At 56.7% G+C, this 15,765-nt stretch overlaps 6 protein-coding genes across 6 annotated transcripts; 2 read left to right on the forward strand and 4 right to left on the reverse strand.

Annotated features, from left to right (window-relative positions):
- Positions 1–566: 566 nt before the first annotated feature.
- Positions 567–2,574, reverse strand: CHGG_05168 (uncharacterized protein; the record flags this gene model as incomplete). Its single annotated transcript, XM_001224381.1, has 4 exons — positions 567–1,090; positions 1,141–1,600; positions 1,808–2,377; positions 2,470–2,574. The coding sequence occupies 4 exons, from the start codon at positions 2,572–2,574 to the stop codon at positions 567–569; spliced, it is 1,659 nt and encodes a 552-aa protein (XP_001224382.1).
- Positions 2,575–4,651: 2,077 nt separating this feature from the next.
- On the forward strand, positions 4,652–5,188 carry CHGG_05169 (uncharacterized protein; the record flags this gene model as incomplete). Its single annotated transcript, XM_001224382.1, has 3 exons — positions 4,652–4,754; positions 4,813–4,930; positions 4,999–5,188. 3 exons carry the CDS (start codon positions 4,652–4,654, stop codon positions 5,186–5,188), a joined length of 411 nt encoding a protein of 136 aa, XP_001224383.1.
- Positions 5,189–5,328: 140 nt separating this feature from the next.
- Positions 5,329–6,432, reverse strand: CHGG_05170 (uncharacterized protein; the record flags this gene model as incomplete). The annotated part of the gene is made up of 1 exon (XM_001224383.1): positions 5,329–6,432. The coding sequence occupies one exon, from the start codon at positions 6,430–6,432 to the stop codon at positions 5,329–5,331; it is 1,104 nt and encodes a 367-aa protein (XP_001224384.1).
- A 1,059-nt stretch (positions 6,433–7,491) lies between these two features.
- Positions 7,492–8,299, reverse strand: CHGG_05171 (uncharacterized protein; the record flags this gene model as incomplete). The annotated part of the gene is made up of 3 exons (XM_001224384.1): positions 7,492–7,772; positions 7,835–8,143; positions 8,248–8,299. 3 exons carry the CDS (start codon positions 8,297–8,299, stop codon positions 7,492–7,494), a joined length of 642 nt encoding a protein of 213 aa, XP_001224385.1.
- A 1,047-nt stretch (positions 8,300–9,346) lies between these two features.
- CHGG_05172 (malate dehydrogenase, mitochondrial precursor) lies at positions 9,347–10,594 on the forward strand (the record flags this gene model as incomplete). Its single annotated transcript, XM_001224385.1, has 3 exons — positions 9,347–9,400; positions 9,574–9,691; positions 9,756–10,594. The coding sequence occupies 3 exons, from the start codon at positions 9,347–9,349 to the stop codon at positions 10,592–10,594; spliced, it is 1,011 nt and encodes a 336-aa protein (XP_001224386.1).
- Positions 10,595–11,038: 444 nt separating this feature from the next.
- Positions 11,039–15,135, reverse strand: CHGG_05173 (uncharacterized protein; the record flags this gene model as incomplete). The annotated part of the gene is made up of 3 exons (XM_001224386.1): positions 11,039–11,576; positions 11,645–14,712; positions 14,779–15,135. The coding sequence occupies 3 exons, from the start codon at positions 15,133–15,135 to the stop codon at positions 11,039–11,041; spliced, it is 3,963 nt and encodes a 1,320-aa protein (XP_001224387.1).
- Positions 15,136–15,765: the final 630 nt, after the last annotated feature.

Consider the following 15,765-nt stretch of genomic DNA (forward strand, 5'->3'; position numbering starts at 1 on the left):
GTGGGGGGTTGAGCTTATTTTGAAGGAGTGGTGAAGGGCTGGTGCTGAGTGCTCTGTGGGATGGCTAATGGGGATCATTGAGGGGGTGATGGGTTGCGTACCACTGGTACGTAAGCCTCGCCTCCATGGCGTGCTCCTCCGCCTACGCTAAGAGACAGTGAACAGTCTAGGCGAGGAGGATTCGGCCGTCGAGACCCTGGCGTAACATCATTTCCCCTAAGCTCAGGAGGTTCTTGGGATGTCTGAATTCGAGAATCACAAAATTGATGGTGTTGCCCCATGTGGTTTGGGCGCGCGCGCGCGTGCGTGTGTGTACGTTAAGTCTCGGCCCTACCCAGCCTCGAGTCAGCCCTTCCAAGGCATATCCAAAAGTGTCACTAGCTGAAAACTGGCGGCCTACTTTTTCTTCTTGTCTTTTTTCTTATTTTTTTCTTTTTTTCCTTTTCGTCTGCCGTAGTCGACTAGTTTATTCACACGTAATCCTCCGTACCTTCTCCTCTCTCCCCACACCCGAGTCTGACTCGTGCGGTACCTTCGTCGTCATGGGCGGAGAGTCAGGCGGAGAGTCAGATACATATGCCAGGTTGAAATCGATGACCATGATCCGCTTCAGTTCGTCGTTCCAGATCTATACCCTCGGGTATGTGGGGCTTGAGGCTCGTCCCCGCCCACGACATTAGCATCATGTGGGTGACGACAGCTAAGCTTTGCGTGTAGTACGGCACGACGAGTTCGATAGCGCCGAGGTGAACCGGTATGTAGACGCCCTGGAAACGCCTGCAATGTGAATAGATGGCAGCTTCCGCCACGAGGGCGTGTGCATCCTCGACCTGAACTCCCTTCGCAACCAGGGTGTATCCATACGCCAACAAGGTGATCTTGAACAAAACACCCGTCTCGCCAAACATGCCGTACCTGTCCAGGCATTCGCAACCGTGGTCGAGGTCGTAAGCGAACTGGGACCGGAAAAGTGAGCACAGCTCAGCCTTAGAAATGGTGTGGTACGGCGCGCGGTCTTGTCGAGTATGGCGCGGTGTGTTGGGGCAGCGTGGATCCAGAGCACCGCCAGAGCTGAGCCCGAGCAAGCAGGCTTGAGTACAGTAAGGGACAGCCGATATGGGGCGTATCCACCCCACCCACGGTTCCGCTCCTCTCCCTCTTCCCTGGTCCGTTTGGTGGGGTGTCGATTCTGTGGCGATTGGCGCGAGCTCGGAGTTCCTCCTTGTTTGTCATTATCGCCAGATAGTGATGGCGGCGGGAGTGTGGCGGGCGGCCAAGGGGGAGGGGGAGGTTGAGGAGGTGGGGGGAGTGAGGATGGCCCTCCTGTGCCCAGGCTTTGTGAACTTGACCCCGTTCCGCTGGATGGCCACCGCGGGAGGGCTGCAAGGGCTTCTTGGATCCATTTCTGAGGCCGGATGTCTGCCTCCAATGCGAGAAGGGTCAGGGTTGTGAATGCGGCAGCAGGCGTGCATTTTACGGTGTCGGCAGTCGGCACGTCTTCTTCGATATCTGCCAAACTGGAAACAAAATCGAAATACAAAACGTTGGCGGCATCTTTGATAACCAGAACAACAAGACATTCTCCCGATGCAACGTAACCCTACGATAACCTGCTAGTAACCATGTAGTGATACGCTTGACAGAGGGCGACTGCTAACTGATCCTGGGCAAGAGTAGACGAGGGGTTTACTTGAATGGCCAAGGGGTCTTGAGTGGCCGGGGGCTTTCGCCCAGTGTTTAGGCGGTTAACGCAGTCCACGAACAACGAATTCGTAAGATAAGCATGATTATCCAGGACATGGCTGACCTGCTGCGCCCTGGCTTTGTGGGCAGCCTTGTACTCTCCGATTAGCACGGCCGTAGAGACCTTACGATCTGTAACACGGACTCCCCACCGGTCTGGGGCCAGGCTCGATGGTATTTCGGGTAACTGCTGCTCTCCTGGCGGCTGGTCCTCGTCGCGGGACATCGACGGCGTATTGTGCCTGAGGCCATAGGCGTTATTTCTGAGCTCGAGGGCGACCGTCGAGGAGCCCTGGTGTGCCTTGAAGTAGGCATTTACGATCTTTCGGGCCGGTGATTCTACGTGGACCCGAATAAAGGGCCGTACGTCTTGCTCGTCGAATCTTGGGGTGGGTGAGAGATCCCGCAGGGTGGAGCGGACATCGACTATCGAGGGGAAGAGCTTCGAGTCTCCAAGTGCGTCAAGAACAAGCCCGAATCGGGCGTCGTGGAGTGCGGGGAATTCGGCCCATGGACGGAGGATGGAGGGATAGACTTTGTTGCCGACATTCGTATCATCCTTGGCGACTTTGGAACTGGTGTCGCTTTCCGCGACAAGGGCCGGGGAAATGGTGACATGGACGTTATAAAGGCACTGGAGGAAATCGGTGCGTTGCATCTGGGCTTCTGCGAGGTCATTTCTTTCCTTGAGTTGCGCCAGTTCCTCCTTCCCTGGTCAACCCTCACCTCGTATCGGTCAGCCCTCGCCTGGTATTGGTCGGCCCGTGTCCTCGTTTGCTCCAGCTCCCTCTCAAGCCACTCCAGCTTGCGCTGTATATCGTCCTCATCCATGGCGATACAGGAGGAACCGAAGAAGGCGTGTGCGAGTTCCCCGGGCCTTGAGTTGTTCAGATTCGTTTTTTGGTTGGCGACACAACCCGCTGCAGTTTCCATGACCCATGCATGACCCACAAATCGAACGCCACTCGCGTTCTGGCCAAAAAAGGCCTGGAAATGTAATTAATAAGAAATCGAGAAAAAGGAAGAAATGACAAGAAAACAAGAAAAAGAGATAACACTGAAGAAACTGCGAGTGGGAGGAGAAGTAAATACACCAAATAACTACAGAGTTCTGTTTGTTTTATTTTTTTTGTTGAATTTCGTTGTTCTTTTCCCCAACTTTTGGATCGTTTTCGTTTCGTTTCTTTCCCACAGTCGAGGTCTGGCCAACCTCCGTTTTGTCCAGCCAACACCTCCTTCCATCGAATTGTCCAGCGCAAATCGGCAAGTGCTATTGAACTGGCAAATGACCAGGCATCACCCAAGTCACCCAACCACTGGATGGAATTAACGTTGGCCGAGGATATCAATCTTGTTGTCTAACCGTGCATTTGCATGTCCATCTTTTCAAACTCTTTCCAATCTTGTGGCGGCCCGAGTCCGGTAAAAATTACTGCGAAAGGTGTGTGAGATGCCATTGACTGGGCAAGTTACCAACCCCGCCCGGCGATGCTCCATGTGAATGATGTGATGTGATACGGCAGCTCCCGCCCCAGAAAATGACTGAAAGAAGCAGTAAACTGCGACGCCCCAGGTTGTATCGTTGGTTCTGCAACTCAAACTTGAGACGGCCAAAAAAAACGCCATGAAACGGGTGACTGACCGTCCACCGAGACGGGCTAAACGCGGCGCTCGAGGTGCTGTGCCGTCCAGGCCGGCCAAAGAGACCGCCCGCCCGTGGACAGAACTCGGAAAATCCCCGGTTTCCTGGGTGTGCCGTTAATCGCGGGCCCGCGGGGCCTGGGGGTGGGTGAAGGAATTACTCGGCATCTAACTGTCATCCTTCAGATCCGTCGTCTACAAGGATACGGAACCCGAGTCACTGCAGTGCTAAATGATGGTTTAACAAACAGCAGATAAATTATGGTCCCAACTAGAAATCCAGGTACTCATCAATTCATCGATCTGAGCTTGAGATTAGCCCAATGGGCTCCCGGCGACCCGGCCTCAAAATCGAAGCTGAAAGCTACGGCAGACTATCGCCCCCGAGGAAGCATTCAAAACGTGGGATGGTGTTACACAGCGCTCGTCTCTGGTCAACGCTCAGTTCTACTCCTATCCCCGCGGGGGCACTGTGGAGGCCAGATCCTCGGATCCGAGATAACGGGATAAATGGCCAAACCGACGGCCAACCTCCACTGTGCCGCTGGCAGGACCAGGCAATCGATCCACCGGTGATAGACCATTGCACGCTCAATCTAGTCTAACGGAATGATGTACCAGGGAATGGTCAGATACTGCGCGTGGCTTGAATCCTTAACATCACTAAGCCCCTGGGATGCCCGACACCAAAATAATCTGTCAATTACACGCAGTCAGGTAGCGAACAATGCAGACCGAAAGCTTCGCACCTCCGGCCTTGTGCAACATGGGCCGTCTTGTTTAATCCCAAACAGCACCGAATCCGACCTCCTTCTGAAATCGCCCCCAACAATGCCATAAAATGGGTAAAGGGGTGGGCCGATATAAGGCGGCCACCCACCTCTGTTGGCTTCCGCTCCATGTACCCGCCGCAGACGGGACCAACTTAAAATATTGAGGAGATGAAGCAACCCGAACCCCACGACCTGCCCTTTGGTTTATGACCCCAGTCTGAGGCAGGCGCCGACGGCCACCCAGCTGCCTCCCTGGGCCGCAACCTCCCCATACCTATCCCCCAGCAAGCCAACAAGGGGCATCTCTTTCGTCAAGTTACACAGACTGATAGCACGCTGAGGAATAAGTACAAGACTCACAAGATTCCCCAGGCAGATCCATCCTCCCCAAATAGCTTGTCACGGTCCTTTCGACGCCTTCTTCCCTCGCTTTACAAACACGGACTTCTAAACACGTTCTTTACTGCTTTACATCCCCTCGTTATTCGGACACCATGCCTGAACATATCCAGATTCAGCAGCACGAATGGCAGGACGGCCTCTGCGGCTTCTGCAGCGGTGGGCATTGCCTCATGGGCTGGTGCTGCCCGTGCGTGCGTAAGTAGACGGGATCCGACCTGCCTCCCGCCAGCAGCTGACTGACCATGGCTCCCAGTGGTCAACAAGACGGCCGAGCTGATCGATGACCCCGACGAGAAGGACCCCAGCGGGTGTGGCTGGACGGGCTGCGGCTGGTGCGTTATCAACATGGCCACTGGTGGCTTCGGCTGCATGTAAGCTCCCCTTGCCTTATGTTCCGACATGAAGTCATCTGCAACATCACATCTAACGGCCTCTTTAGTATCAGCTTGCTGCAGCGCAAGGAAATCCGCAAAATGCACGGCATCGAAGGTGGCATGTGCGGCGACCTGTGCTCTAACTGGTGCTGCCCATGCTGCGCCGTCATCCAGCAGTACAAGGAGGTGGAGATGCGCCGTGATGCCCGGGTGAACAAGACGGGCTACCAGCAACAGGCCCCCATGCGCCACTGATTGTTGCCAGGTACGAATGGCAACGCCAGTAAGGGCAGGAGTTGTGAGTTAACTTGGGATGCACAGAGCATACTTTGTAAGAGTAGCAGGCGCCATATTTTGATCTTTCATTGAGAGGCGATACCGAATAGACCTCACCATCATTCCTCCCCCCGCCTGACCGCGAACCGATACTCATCTCCGCGGTTCAGATACACCACCTTGTCTCCCAACCCAGCAGCATCCACTTCCTTCTTGAAGTCGTCGAGCGGCGAGCAAAACACATCGTAGTCGTCAAAGTGAATCGGCACCGTCACATCCGGATGTATCAGCTGCATCAGCTGCACTCCCTGCTCCCCATCCATCGTAACCATCAACAACGGCATCTTGGGGCCAGGAATCGTCGTGCCGCCCAAATGCACCAGCATCAAATCAATCTTCTCCCCCCTCAACCGCTCCGGAATCTCCTTCAGCTCATCCACCATCAGCGTATCCCCCGAAATATAAACCCGATACCCCGTCTCAAACCGCTCCTCCGTCCTCTCCTCCCCCCTCGTCCACCCCAACTCCACCAACCACCCATTCGTCGGCGGCACCGCCCCCAACCACTCATTCGCCACCCCCACCACCCCCGGCGGCACATGCTTCCCGGGCAACCCCGTCACCCTCACCGCCGCCACCCTCCCATCTATACTCGAAACCTCCTCCGCCACGGGCATAAAAACCCCCTCCCACTCCCCGACCCCCACCACGGCCCTAAACGCCCCCCCCTCCACCCCCTCCCTCTCCAAACACCCCTTCGCATGCCGCGTCGTCACAATGGGCACATCCCTCCCCAACACCCGCTGCACCTCGCGATCGAAATGATCCTCGTGGTAATGCGACACCAGCAGCGCGTCGACGGGGGGCAGGGAGGCGAGGTCGGGCACGGCGGGGTCGGTCAGGCGGGTGGCGTGCACGCCGGGGCCGAGGTGGATGTGGGAGCCGGAGTGTAGGAAGTTGGGGTCGGTTAGGAGGCGGAGCGGGGGGTGGCTGATGAGGGTGGTGGCGGTGCCGATGAAGTAGATGGAGGCGGAGGCGGGGTCGGAGGTGGTGTTAGGAGGGTGGTGTTGGGGGTGTTGGGGGTGGTGTTTGCTGTGGGTGATGGGAAGGGTCGGTTCTGGGGAGGGATGGTGGGTGGAGGTTTGGAGGAGGGGGACGCGTTTGAGGGGGTTGAGAACCAGAGGGGGTTGCGTGGTTTGGCGGAGGGGTTTGGGACTGTTCATTTTGGAGTAGCCGCTCGTATTGCTGCCGACTCATTCGAGGTTGTCGGAAATGTCGGGGTTTTATGGTCTGTTCAGCTTGTTGAGTCTCTTGAGCTTGCTCGGTCTGTTGTTGTGAAGGGGCTTGGTTGGTACTGTGCAACTTCTCAAGTCGTTGCTGCTCGAGTCTGCGCTCGTGTTCCTCCTGGGACATGAAATACTCCATTTTTGCGTGGTCAAGTTTTCTTTTGCCTTGTTGCAGATCATGGCGTATCTATGTCGCTGCTACTGGCCGCCGGGTTATAATGTGGGCATGAAAAAGACTCATTGTCGTCATCGATCGAAGCTCTGACCACGCTTCAACCATACCATCACCTGATTCTCGGGTTTCAACCAACAATATTCCTACATTGTAGCATGGTGGGTTATCATACACGTACTCGTCCCCTTAGTGACGTCAACCTAACAACCTAAAACTGCAAAGTCTGACTCGAAAGTTGAAGCTCGCATTTCTAACCTCAATAAAACCTTGATGGCTTCGCCTTACTCCTTGCTTGGCCATAAAGCATCTGTCGGTTGAAAACTGCGTCTAGTTGGTGCTAACAGCCAACAACCATTGACGGCAGACCTTGTTCCAAGTTTGGTGGAGTGACACACCAAACTTGAGTCTATAATTAGCCCTGCCGTGTTGGTATCTGCAAGAGCTTTTAAAGGGAGACGAAATTCCGGCTGGGCTTCACTGGACCAAACCTTTCCGGTCGCCCGGAAGAAGCCAAGAGATACTGTCATACTGATTGCTGCCCGACCAGGAGCCAACACCTCGTGCCACCACTGCCGGGCTTGGGTGGTAATATCTGGGGTGCAGATGACCGGATAATGTCGTGCTCCCGTGGCAATCAACCGTGACCGAGTGTGAAGGCACAGGGCATCGCAAGCAACACGAACCAGGGCTCCACCGCGCTGCTCTTCACGAAGAGAGAAGGGTCAGGGGTCTGATCGGTAAGTGTCATTGTCCGCATCTGAAGGGTCGCGAAGACAAAATTACAGATCGATTTTTGATCCCACAACCGCCATCACCATATCTCAGCCCTGCCAAACATTCGGCCCAGGAGCCTTGTAGCTCGTCCGCACGGGATAATATGACCACAGCAGGCCGGGATCATTCGTGCCGTACGCACCCGGGAACGAAACCAGCGGCCCCGGAGAGCCATTTCCGCCATTCGTCAGCTCGATCTGAGCACACGAGAGATAGATCTGGGCGCCGCCCGGGTTTTGGGCTTGGTGCAGCGCAATGCTCTCCACACGGACGAGGTACTTGCCGCTGGGGACGCTTTTGGGGACGGTGAACTCGACGGTTTGCTTGTCTGTGCGGATTCAAATTAGCATCTTTTGTTCTTGTTTAAAAAAGTGGGAGCATAGAACGTACTGTACGCAGGCCAGGTCGCTTCCCCTGAAGTGAGACCTCCGGCGCCCGCCACGGCCGAGATCTCGGCGACCTTAAACCACACGTTTCCTGCCGCTTCCCAGGTGTTGATGTTGGCCCCCTCAGGCACGCGGGCCATGTAAAAGGAGACGGGGCCGAAATGGGTGATGGATGACATGGCGACGAACCCCAGCTTCTCGCCGGCCTTGACGGTGGCGGTCGACGTTCCGGGCTTCATCTGGAAGCAGCGGATGTCCTGGGAGTTGACGTCGGTCACGCCAAAGTTGCCCTGGTAGTTCTTGGTCTGGCGGACTGAGATCCATTCCCTCGTCTCGGCAACGCCGTTGACGATGAGCTTGGAGAAGCGATCTGCTAAGGTTAGTTGATGTTGTGGGGATGGAAGTAACGGCGCTTACAGTGGGCATCGGCAGTGGCTGCCATGAGTAGCAAGGAAGGGAGGACCTTCATGTTGGGCGTGAGTGTCGAAAGTGAGATGGTGTTTGGAAGCAGGATGGCTTGATGGTCAAAACCCCGAGAACAACTCAAGGCTTACCGGGGAACATATAACCTCGTGGCCCACGAGCCAAACCAGGCACGGCGTCAATGTTTGACTACTACCGGAATCAAATAAAAGCCAAGAATATAGACAGTACCTGCAATCACATGGACCAATTCCATGCGGCCCATTGACAGATTGTGACCCTGGGCCCCTTTAGCCTGTTTGTGTGAATGAACCAGTTGATGATGCGACTAAACAGCACCATGGCGACCGTGGATGGATGGATTATGGATCCAGCTCGGCATTGTTTGGGGGGCATGGAGATGCTAAATAGAGCGAGGGACCCAGTGTCCACCACCTCGCACTTCTGTGTGGTCCCTTGGCACTGAGGATTCTGCGTTTCTTGTTGTGTGGTCACTTGACCTCTGACTTCACCATGAACCTTTTACCACAGTGCGAGGCGAAGACTCAATTGTCTATCTATGCCTAGGTTCCTAATGGAAGAGCACACCTGTGAGGACACCATGCGCCACCGCAATCCCTAATCTTCTCGTTCAACAACATGGCGGAAGAAGTACACGATAGTGGGGTTGGTGTTTTAGGAAGTCCATGGGTGTGATTTTTGACGAGCGTGAGATGCGCCAAGACAACACACCATAAAAAAGAGAAACAGGTCCAATTCAGAAGACAAGGGCTGAACATGATGAGCCATTCATCCACGACTCCAAGAGACAGGCGCATGTTGACTTGACCACGCTCCCACGCACCACCGGAAAGAAGGCGGGATTTTCCGAGGCCCGAGCCGCCGGCATCGCTTTGACGCTCGGGCCACCTTGTGTACGCTAGACCGAAAAGGGAAGATCAACTTTTTTTAACGCAACGGACCGGCCAGCTGCCACGACCGAATTCCACTCACCAAGACCACTTCAGGTTCCTTTTGCCGTGTTGATTTCTCTCCACTACCTTTTTCTGCCTCTTTAGTAACCTCGAGCTTTACTACGGTCACTACTTTCAAGATGTTCATGGCCTCCAGGATCCAGACCCGCGCCTTCTCGGCGTCGGCGAGAAACGTAAGCACTCCCCATTCTTTCCGATTTCCGGGGTGCTTTGGCCTCACGAGCTAGACTAGCCCCGGGCCCTGCACTGCACAGGCTGGCTCCTGGGCCGGGGTCGATACAATTGAAGCCATTGAAGGCATTGGCGCCGTTTGTATGCAGCTACTGACCGTCTCCGCGCTTTCCAGCTCTCCAAGGTCACCGTCCTCGGTGCCGCCGGTGGCATCGGCCAGCCGCTGTCCCTCCTCTTGAAGCTCAACCCCAGAGTGACCGAGCTCGCCCTCTACGACATCCGTGGTGCCCCTGGTACGTCGCCCGCATGGTAGTACACATTTCTCCAGAGTTACTGACACACCTCCCCTCGGCGCAGGCGTTGCCGCCGATGTGTCGCACGTCAACACCAAGTCCAACGTCAAGGGCTACGAGCCGACCGCCAGCGGCCTGGCTAGCGCGCTCAAGGATGCCGAGATCGTCCTGATCCCCGCTGGCGTGCCCCGCAAGCCCGGCATGACCCGCGACGACCTGTTCAACACCAACGCCTCCATCGTGCGCGACCTGGCCAAGGCCTGTGCCGAGTCGGCCCCCAACGCCAACATCCTAGTCATCAGCAACCCGGTCAACTCGACCGTGCCCATCTGCGCCGAGGTGTTCAAGGCCCGCGGCGTCTACAACCCCAAGCGCCTCTTCGGCGTCACCACCCTCGACGTCGTGCGCGCCTCGCGCTTCGTCAGCGAGATCAAGAAGACCGACCCGGCCGACGAGAAGATCACCGTCGTCGGCGGCCACAGCGGCGTGACCATTGTGCCGCTCTTCAGCCAGAGCAACCACCCGGACCTCTCCTCCAACGCCGAGCTGGTCAAGCGCGTGCAGTTTGGCGGCGACGAGGTCGTCAAGGCCAAGGACGGCGCCGGCTCCGCCACCCTGTCCATGGCCATGGCCGGCGCCCGCATGGCCGAGTCGCTGCTCCGCGCCTCCCAGGGCGAGAAGGGCGTCACCGAGCCCACCTTTGTCGACAGCCCGCTCTACAAGGACCAGGGCATCGACTTCTTCAGCTCCCAGGTCGAGCTGGGCCCCAACGGCGTCGAGAAGATCCTGCCCATCGGCAAGGTCGACGCCGTCGAGGAGAAGCTGATCGAGGCCTGCCTGGCGGACCTCAAGGGCAACATCGAGAAGGGCAAGAAATTCGTTGCTGAGAACCCCGGCAACTAAGTTGTTGGAGAGGAGAGTGGGCAGAATTCGACATTGCGGATGGCCACCCAAGCTTGCTTCAAGCCTGGGTTTGCGTCTCCTACCGCTTACATTATGAACAAGCAAGGGGCGCATGCTTTGTGATGTATAACTAACAACGCGATCTAAAATTTATTGCTGGGAGACGAGATGAGGAACCATGTCTGTCTGTCTTGATGTCTTGATGTATCACCCACGCTCGCCATGCCACATCACGCCATGCCGTATACATACATAAATGCACACCGACCACACGATCCTTTCTTTTCCTTACTATCTATACACAACATAATCAACACAGAACAAATCAAACGGACCAAAAAACAACACCATCCATTCATTGCCTTCTATCAACAACCGTACCCTTCTAATTAATCCACCACCCCTCTCCACCCTCTCTCTATCCCATGGACATGACATCCCCCCTCACGCCGGCGCCTGCACGCCAAACCTCGCCCTGACCGCAGCCTGCTTCTCCTGCACGCGCCGCTCAAACTCGGCCACCTTCTCCTGGGCCTTGCGCTCCTCCTCCTCCGCCTTCTTGAGCGCCTCAGCCGCCTTCCGTACCCGCTCCCGCTCGAGCTGTTCGGGCCTGCGGTCGGCGATGTCGCGCGCCTTGAGGTCGCTGAACAGGAACTTGAGGACGATCTCGATGAGGTAGCAGGCGACGTAGTCGAGCACCATGACGCCCGTCATGGTGGTCTTGAACTCGGCGGTGAAGGGCACCAGCTTCATGGCCTCGTTGAGCTCCGGGATGAGCTCGGTCGAGCAGGCAAAGGCGATGCCCGTCACGCCGAGGATGCCGTAGAACATGCCCTTGTTTTCGGAGAGGGATTCGCGGAAGGGGCGGCCCTGGTAGTTGACGGCGAAGGTGGAGATTTGTTGGATTAGCTGGAGGAGGTAGACGGCCGAGTTAAGGAGGGAGGGGGCGAACTCGGCTTCGAGGTCGGGGGATTCGGACCGCCTGTGGGGAGATGTATTAGTAACTTGCATGATCTTGCCAGGGAAAGGGGGGGGTGGGGGGTGACATACGGAGCAAGCCGCTCGCAGAAGCGAGCAATGTAGATCAGCGTCGCCACGTGCACCGCAAACTGGCCCAGGATGGACCCGATGATGTAAAAGTTAAAGATGTTCGGCTGCGGCCGCTCCTTGGACAGGCCTTCGACTGACTTGGCACGCGAGATGGACAGGAAGCATACGCTCATGAGCATACCGCTGATAGTGATCTGCCCGTCGCCGAACTTGATGCCCTCCAGGTATAGCACGCTCAGACTGTACGCGCTGATCAGGCAGTTGAGCGCCAGGATCTTGTACATCTGGATCGTCGCCACCAATGTGCACCGGCCCTGGCGGATAATGTTGGGGATGGCGATGACGTTGCGCAGCTTCGAGGTGAACGGGGCCGCCACGGACGCGTCGCCCAGCTTCAACGAGGGCGGCTCGTCGTCCATCTCGGCGTCCATCATCGACTGCGTTAGCCTGTCGGCCAAACCGGCCGCTTTCTGTTGTGCGGGGTTCTGCTGGGCGCCGCGGGGGTCCGCGTTGATGAGCTGCTGGGCAGCAGGAGAAGTGACCGTTTCGATGTTGGTGCCGTTGGCCCGCGCCAGCTGCTCGACCGTGACGCCCTTCTTCTGGGCTTCGCGCTCCATGGCCTTCTCGTAGTGCGGGTTGGTGGGTCCAGGGGGGTACATGTGGGCGATCATGGCGGGGACGGGCGGGGCGGGCTGGTTCCAGCGCTGCATCAGTTCAACTTGCTTCTGGTAGAGTCCCTTCATCTTGGTGTTCCGCGCGTGCTCCGCAATCCGGGTGAGGTCCTCCTGGGTACCGTTGAGCAGGGCAACGCCAATGTGGGCCTGCTTTAGGGCGCCAACGTCGTTGGTGCCGTCGCCTGCCATGAGCGTGTAGTATCCCATATCCTTCAATCCCAAAAGAATGTCCTCCTTTTGCTTGGGCGAGACGCGGGCATACACCCACGTGTAGCGAAGAAGCGACTTCCAACCGACCTGGCCCTGGAACTTCTTGAGCGCATAGCCAGTAACACAGAGATCCTTGTTCTTGATGATGTCGGGGTCGATGGGCAGAGTGGGGTCGACATCGATCCGGACCTTGTCATCAACGCTACGCCAGACGAGCGATTCCTCTCCGTGCGCGCTGTGTTCAGGGGCATCCAAGATGAGAACATCACGATCAACAATCTCGACCTCTCTGGCGACGTGGACGGCGGTGAGCGGGTTGTCACCGGTGATCATAACCACACGGTGGCTGCTTTCGTTGAGCATCCGGACAGCCTCCTTGGCGTCGTCCTTGAGCGGGCACTGGAGCACGAGGAAACCGGCAAAGTGGAGTTCAGCCTCGACCTTCTCGCGCTTGAGGTCGTTAATCCTGCTCGCACCCAGCTCGCCCTCGGTGGTAAGGTGCTTATAAGCCAGGGCGAGAACTCTGGAACCGCGGCGGGTGAAGTACTTGAAAGTCTCCTCGTAATCCTTGGGGATAGTAACCAGCATCTTCATGATGGTCTCGGGCGCACCCTTGACAGCGACAAACGTGCCTCTCAGCTTCCGGCCAGTCTTAGCGTCGGTAGCATTGATAGTGGCAACGGAGCTCTGGCGCTTGAGGGCGGACGAGAATTGGAAACGACGCTTAACCTGAACAGTACCCATAGTTCCAGCAGCTGCCGCAGTAGCCGGCTTGTTCGTCAGGGTGTCATTCTTCCCGAGGCTCCAACCCAAGGCGGAAAGTGTGGCCTTCTCCATCGGGTCACCCACGATGTCACCTTCGTCAAGTTTCACTAGGGCATGAGCGGATGCGAGGACCAGGGTTGTTTCCATTCCGGCGTCGTGAACCGGGGTCATGCGGCTGTGGGCGCCATCGGAATCCTGGGGCGTATCCGTGCCAGAGTGACCGAGGCCGAGGCCGGCAATACCCTCAACAACCAGGTCCTCCCCAGTCAGGGTACCGGTCTTGTCGAAGCAAGCCACATCGATGCGACCAGCGAAGGGGATTCTGAAAGGCTCGGTGCAGAAAATGGCGAACTTGGCGAGGGCGGCCAAACTAGTGTTGACGGCCAAGCTGAGTTCCATGGGCAGCTCGGGAGGGACGACGCTCGTAACGATGAGGATGCAGTCCAGTAGCAGCTTGGAGCGCTTGCGGTCCTTGCGGACACCCTCATCCCAAACATACCACGACGCGGCCAGGGCGAAGATGAGGAGGAACAGGATGAAGAGCAGGGCCTCGACGTTGTTGGCCGACACGCGCTCTGTCGAGTAGATCATGGTCCGCACGAGGCTGCCCTGAGAAGTCTCGAATCCGGTCTTGGTAACGATAGCCATAGCGCCGTTGTCGGGGGGTGGGGGAACGCCCGAGGCGAGCTTTGGCCTCTCCTCCTCGGCATTGCCATGGGTGATCTGGAGAATCTTGGTGCCGCCCCACAAAAACGAGTTTTTGTCCAAGCCGTCAGTGTCGATCATGGCCTCGCCAGGACGGAGCTGGATGGAATCCTTCAGAAGGGGTGTGCTCTCGCCAGAAAGCATGGCCTCATTGACAATGGCCGTCCCCTCCACCAAGAGCATGTCACAGGCCACACCGCCATCCTCCTTTGTCCGCGTAACAGACGCCAGGTCACCCGGCAGCAGCTTGTCGCTCTGAACTTCGATCCACTTGCCCAGGCGATAGACGTAGATATTGTATGGCTTAATGCTCATGCTCCGGAACTCGATGAGGGTACGCTGGCGCTGCCACACGACGGTGCTCTCGAACATGACGAGCATGAACAGGGTGAAGAGCGAATAGTACCAGTACTCGTCCAGCAGCCACAGCCCGACGCAGAAGATCTGGAAGACGAAGAAGGGTGCCACGGCGTGCTCCTTGAAGAGCTCGGTGAAGGTGGGGACGGGGATGTCGAACGTGTTGGTGCCATAGTGCTGCTCGAGGCGTTCCAGCTCGGCGGCAGTCGTGATACCCCTGGAGGTCTGGAATTTTTCGAGCTTTGACTTCGGCTCGGCGTCGATATCGTAGACAAGGGTGCCAAAGGTCTTTGACTCGGGATTGTAGAGGAACCGACGCTTCTGGAAGAGGAAGGAGAGGTTGGTCTTGGCTCCGGCCTACTCAGGTTGGTCTCGTTAGTATTCGGTACAAGACGGGAAGGAGGAAGAACGACTGAGGCTCACCTTGTCGCGCACCAGCTTGCAGATATCAGGCGAACCGGCATTCGCGGCCGGGATCACCTTGATCAGCGACGCATCCTCAACAGAGCGTGCCTTCTTGGCGGTGAAGGTAGCGTTGAGGTTGACACTCCAGTGGGTGCAGAGCCAAACTAGGGTCTGGCATGTGATGATTGTGCCGACCCAGACGAAGGTCCATTCCGAGGCCTGGATGTATTGATCATAGAGTTCGGGGGTCAAGTAGTATCGCAAGAAGATGGGCCAGATAACGGCAAACGGCCAGACATAGGCGTGCTGGTACAGGGGTAACGGGCGCAGAAGTTCGGCGCTCAATATCTGCGCGTTATCGACGAGCGGCGCCATGGCTGGTCGAGCGGAAAGAAATTATAGGGGAATCGTCTATAATGCCCTCATTGAAGAAGAAGGCGGCCGGGCCAGGACGATACGAATCGGCGCTGATGAAAACCCAAAAGAAAACAAAAAGGGGTACGGTGGCCGATAGAAAAATGTCCAGAAGGGAATGACGACGGGGAGCCGGGAGCGCGGCGGATTGGATGCGTGGGATGGATGCCATTTTTGGCCCCAATTGGCTGGGTGGCATCTTCTTGGCGCAGCGGCCCTCGCCGCCTCAGCTGCCTGCCTGGAATTGTGCTGCTGTGGCAGCTGTCGCCACGCCATGTGGACCTCGTTGACGTCCATGGATTTGTTCCATGATTTCCATCGAACCTCCCACCCCATCCCATCACCTGGCGTGCCTGGTTCGCGAAACACTTTCCATTTTCAACTGTATAATCCCCGCCTGTTTTTCACTGTGTTAGATGGATGATTCTAAAATAGATTCTCTGTTTGACATGGTTTAAACAACAATTTGTTACGTTCTGTCTCTCCTCCCATCATTCATATCGTTTCTCACTGTTTCAGATCTACTCTTCAAGCGACTGTCGAACGCAACTCTCCTTGGAGTAGGTAACGTTCTTCCGATAGATTCCGAAT

This window comes from Chaetomium globosum, genomic scaffold, assembly GCF_000143365.1.
Source record: "Chaetomium globosum CBS 148.51 scaffold_4 genomic scaffold, whole genome shotgun sequence".
Taxonomy (NCBI): Eukaryota; Fungi; Ascomycota; class Sordariomycetes; order Sordariales; family Chaetomiaceae; genus Chaetomium; species Chaetomium globosum.